Below are 5,169 nucleotides of genomic sequence, written 5' to 3' on the forward strand. Positions count from 1 at the left end.
TCTTACCAAGACTGAGAAAAGGGAGGGCAAATCAAAGAAAACTAGTTTGGGAATCAGAGGGGAAAGTTTTAACAGGCCTGTTGGGTGTTCTCTTAATGGTGCCTTAGATCTCACATTAAATTATTACACTTTCTGTGTTGTAGTGCTGGGTCACTTGTGCTTGAGGACAAAGGCAACTTCAACTTGATTTTTCTATCATCCCTGCTGTGGGAAGAGTCCTCTTCCTGGTTTATAACATCAATCACTCTCGCAATAAATCTTGGTAGTGGATATGGTCATTTAAATCTCCACCTGCACAAACAACAGAAAATAAGAGAGCTCATAAATCTCTATACTGGTGATTAACAAATTTTGGATCCTGGGCAAAGATATTATGGAGGGGTCTCACTAATTCATTAATAAAGACTGATTTGCTGACAATCTGTTTAGTTTACAGCATAGGGGGAAAGCAAACAAGACCCTGCTAACAAAACAAAACGTTAGAAGCTAGTGAATTCCCAGCTAAGCCCAGGATTAGAGATATGGTATCTTAATGTAGGAGAGGGGTGCTGATTCTGAGCTTTTATTTTGCTCTTTAATTTTGCTCTAGCCCCTCATCGTCACTCTTTAATTTTGCTCTAGCCCCTCATCGTCAATGCCTAATTGCAAGGAAAGAAAACCTGGAGAAGAACTAGTAAGAAAGATTCATGCATTCGGTCTCTCTGATTTCATTTCATCAATGTCATTCAATCCCTTGGTTTCTGGTTCCCTTTGCTTTTCTGCTTACTCCCCAGATTTTCTTCTTCTCCAGGAACGTTGGTCGGGGCTGGAGTTAGGGGTGGAAAAAAGAACCTTTTCAAACAGGATAATATTGCTTAATGTTTTGTAATGTCGGCTTTACATGCAGAACCCTGGTAGCCAGGAGGATGTAAGGAGAAGACAAAGGCATCAGACAGCACTGGGAGGGAGGAAACCAGAAGTCCCAGACAAGGTGATGTCTGAGAGCAACTAACGTTCTTAAGACAATATTAAATGCATTTTTAGAACGAAATTTAGGAGAAAGTTTTAATTTCATTAAGAAAAGATTACCAACTAACAAAATACTTTCCACAAACCCGTTTTACTCTACCTCATTTCCCCCACTCCCCCTAAACTGTGTGTGGTTGTGTGTGGCTGTGCAATAGTCAAGTCTATTTGTGTACACACAGGCAGTTCCTCTGTATCTTCAAAGTGAGCAGGTGCAGGTGGATTTTTTGGTACTTTCTCTGTCATCACCCTAATGATCCTAGAAAGCACTTATTGTCTTAATTCACCCCAGTTAAGGTGTGAAGATATCTTGGAAAAGCCACAGAGTCTTATAGGGTGTTGGCAGGAGGTTGTTGATCCATGCCTGAATTTTAATTGGTGTTTTCTGGGGGGGAAGTGGGGAGCAAGAGGATGCTAGTGAGATTTGTGGGTGGAAGGCCCAGAAAGAGCAAAAGGATGTGGTTGTTTCCCTAAAATTCTCAGTTTCAGTCAGCTATGACCTCTTAAGAAGGAAAACAGGCCTTAGAGATGGGCCCCATGAAGGAGCTTGGGTGGGGCCCGCTCCTCCCAGCCCGGCCCAGAGAGGTAGAAGAAGACTGGTATTTGTGTCCTGCAATGGAGTTGATTTACATTACAAGTTGGAAATCAGGGGCTGTGCGTGAGAGTTTCCCTCCGGTTGTGAAAGGGGTCTAAGAGAGTTGCTGGGGCCTGGCAGGCCCCTCCCCTGGGCTGCAAGGATCCGCCTCTCTATTCCCCAGATAAATTCCTAGTGTCCACCAAATTCCTCAGCGCTCTCTCACACGCCTCTACGGCCACGACTCCGGGGGTGGGGAAACAGAGCGTCGGTTTCCTGCCCGCAGAAGCCCTCGCGGCTCCTTCTTACGACTCTGCGAAGAGGAAAGGGGTGTGAGATCCAACCGGACCCCCAGCTCCCGGCTCCCAACCCGAGGTGGCTGCCCCACACTCCACATTCGGGGGGCCCATTGGTTTCGGGGTCTCTCTCGCCTCTTCCCTTTCTCCTCTCTCCCTTCCCTCTCTCTCTCATCCTCTCCCCCAAACATGTCCACCGGCTCCCTCAGCGATGTGGAGGACCTTCAAGAGGTGGAGATGCTGGACTGCGACGGGCTGAAAATGGACTCGAACAAGGAGTTTGTGACTTCCAACGAGAGCACCGAGGAGAGCTCCAATTGTGAGACCGGCTCTCCCCAGAAGGGCCGCGGCGGCCTGGGCAAGAGGAGAAAGGCGCCCACCAAGAAGAGCCCCTTGAGCGGGGTCAGCCAGGAAGGGAAGCAGGTCCAGCGCAACGCGGCCAACGCGCGCGAGCGAGCCCGGATGCGGGTGCTGAGCAAGGCCTTCTCCAGGCTCAAGACCACGCTGCCCTGGGTGCCCCCGGACACCAAGCTCTCCAAGCTGGACACGCTCAGGCTGGCGTCCAGCTACATCGCCCACCTGAGGCAGATCCTGGCCAACGACAAGTACGAGAACGGTTATATTCACCCGGTCAACCTGGTAAGTTCTCGGGTGCGGCTACGGCGTCACCGGGGGGCCCCCGGCCCAGAGCGCCCGCAGTGGGTCACCGGTATGAGTGCGCGCTGGGCTGCGACCCGCGCACCTCAGTCACCACCAGCCAGTGCTTCTAGGGGACCGGGGCTGGCGATCGCCCCACGGCCCTCGCTCTCTGCCTTCCAAGCCTCAGGAACGCGGTGATTTATGCGAGTATTTGACGTGGCAGCCCAATTAGGAGGTTGCAAGCGCACTGAGCTGGCAAAGAGGAGGGACCCCCCGCAGTCGCGTCAGCGCCTTCAGGGCTGGTGCGGGACAGCGAACAAGGACGAGATGCTGCGCGCTGAGGAAGCATTTTAGTAACCCCCTTATTCTTTTAGCTGAAGAATAGAACTGGATTCCCCATCCCCCTCTAATTCTTGTAAATAAGAACAGCCAACTCTCATTCCCAAGTATATGCAGCACCTTTACATATGGACACATCATACCCCCCCACACATAATTGTCACATAAGTCACCAACTATTTAAATATTCTGCACTTCTCCTATAGATGGATAAACAATTTGAATCCCAGAATTTCTAGCAAATATCAGCATAATCAGAACATTCTCACGAATATTAGTCTAATAAGTAATATTAAAATAGGTCACTCAAGATTTAAGAGCATGTTGCTTTTTATCTTAAAAAGTAATGCTCATTGAGCTTAATATTTTTCTCAAACGCGTTTTACTGTTTAAGAAATATATTTTAATTCCTTTTTCATTTGATTTAATTTTAAAACTTCCAGGCTCTGAAGAAAAACAAAACTTTTGTTTATATATGATAAGAAGGAGAGGTTTTCCTCTTAAAAGACTTCTTATCGGTCAGCACTAGTGAGAGAGGTTAGAAGGTTTGAATTGTCTTCTCTCTGAATTGGTTTCAGGAATGGGGGGTGGTGCAAAACCACATTTTGCTATGAAAAATATTTTTCGTTCTAATTATGAGTCAGGTTTTTTGAGTGAGTAAACAGCTTTTGAAAATCCGGAACTAAAATGAAAGCAGTGTCTTTATTTACAGCTGCTACCTTCATCTTTGAATAAGAAACTTAAGTGAGCTTTATTATAAACATCACAGAAAGGCAAGAGAAAGCTATGCTTGCTCAGCTCAGTAGGAAGACAATCTGAAAATACATGGGTATATTCTTTTATTAACTTTTTTTTTTTTTTGCTTTTAAGAGCTGGCGATTAATTTAGAAACTGTGGTTGAAACCCGCGTTTGTGATGGAGGAAACGAAAGATAGAAGTAGGGAAAGCCATGGGGGTGAAAGCAAGAGGGCTGGAAACCCTGACCAGGGCCTCAGAAGAGGGGCCAGAAGGGCGCTTCACCTTGAACCCGATGCCTAGTGGCGCGACTTCCTTCTCGGCTTTCCTTCTCAGGCTCACCGTGGCATCTGCCTCCGGGCTGTGCCAGGGCAGCAGCCACTTTGGGCTTTCCAAGGGCCTCCTCTCTTGGATTTCATTTCGAACCCAGTGTGAGCCCCTCTTTGCTCTACCACCTCGAGCTGTGACTTGGCGCCAACTCTGCTTTCTGCTTTACCCAGCCACAGGGCGCACTAGGTCACCGAGTAAATCGCAGAGATAACGGGCCTCTCCAATTCACTGCCTGCCCCCACCGCGCCCTTTCCTTTGGGCGCCCTTTCCTTTGGTCTCCGCCTCCCGCCTCATCCCGCCCCTCCTCCACGGCTACTTACCTCCTCCACCCTCTTATCACCTGCAGACATGGCCCTTTATGGTGGCCGGGAAACCCGAGAGTGACCTGAAAGATGTGGTGACCGCGAGCCGCTTATGTGGAACCACGGCGTCCTGACCTTGGAGGTGCGAGTCTGGGAAAGGCGCGCTCCCGGGGGGAGCGGGCCCCGGGAAGGCGACCCTTGCCCTCCCTGCTCTCTGTCTCTGCTTCCCCCTCACAACTCTCCTCTCCCTGTCCCACCCCGCGAGAACACTTTACAGCGACGAGGAGATTCGTTTCCAAACCAGAGGACATCAATTGTACTTACAACGATTCCCATCTATTTAACTTTATTAACTTCTACCGTGAATAATTCTGCGAGCCTTGCTGGTCCAAGTGCAATATGTAATTATAAATATATAAATAGATAATAAGAGCCTATCAATGTGTATCTTTTGTACATTATGTTGTAAAATGTAGATCATAGAATAGCTGACTTTGACAGTCACATTTATAAAGTAATTCACTTAAAGATATATATTTTTTTCAAACAAGTTTTGCTACTTTCAAAAATAAATCTTTCTTTATATTGCTAAAAGCCCTGACATTTCGTGTGATTTTTTATAAAACATATTTGGAATAGAAAGATGGGGAACTATGGGGGAGCTAAATAATAAATGTGGTTATTTTGAACCTCAATCCAAGCTTCTAGAGATAGAAAATGATTAAATACTATTTCCACTATGAAGGTGCAGATCATATTTTGCACAGAAACCTCGAAAGGAAACTAGTCTCTCAAGTTTGCAGGTTATTTTTAAGACAAATAGAAATAATGTAACGGTAAACAAAGAAAGGGAAGGATTAAAGTTATTAACAGTTACACAATTCAAGAGAAAACCACACCGGAAAAGAAAAATCTGATTTTCGGGTATTCCACAGTATAATTGTGGAGC

At 46.8% G+C, this 5,169-nt stretch overlaps 1 protein-coding gene across 1 annotated transcript; it reads left to right on the forward strand.

Moving 5' to 3' along the window:
- Nucleotides 1-1,815: 1,815 nt before the first annotated feature.
- TCF21 (transcription factor 21) lies at nt 1,816-4,814 on the forward strand. Its single transcript, XM_057739647.1, has 2 exons — nt 1,816-2,514; nt 4,265-4,814. The coding sequence occupies exons 1-2, from the start codon at nt 2,065-2,067 to the stop codon at nt 4,352-4,354; spliced, it is 540 nt and encodes a 179-aa protein (XP_057595630.1). The 5' UTR covers nt 1,816-2,064; the 3' UTR covers nt 4,355-4,814.
- Nucleotides 4,815-5,169: the final 355 nt, after the last annotated feature.

This window comes from Hippopotamus amphibius, chromosome 6, assembly GCF_030028045.1.
Source record: "Hippopotamus amphibius kiboko isolate mHipAmp2 chromosome 6, mHipAmp2.hap2, whole genome shotgun sequence".
Taxonomy (NCBI): domain Eukaryota; kingdom Metazoa; phylum Chordata; class Mammalia; order Artiodactyla; family Hippopotamidae; genus Hippopotamus; species Hippopotamus amphibius.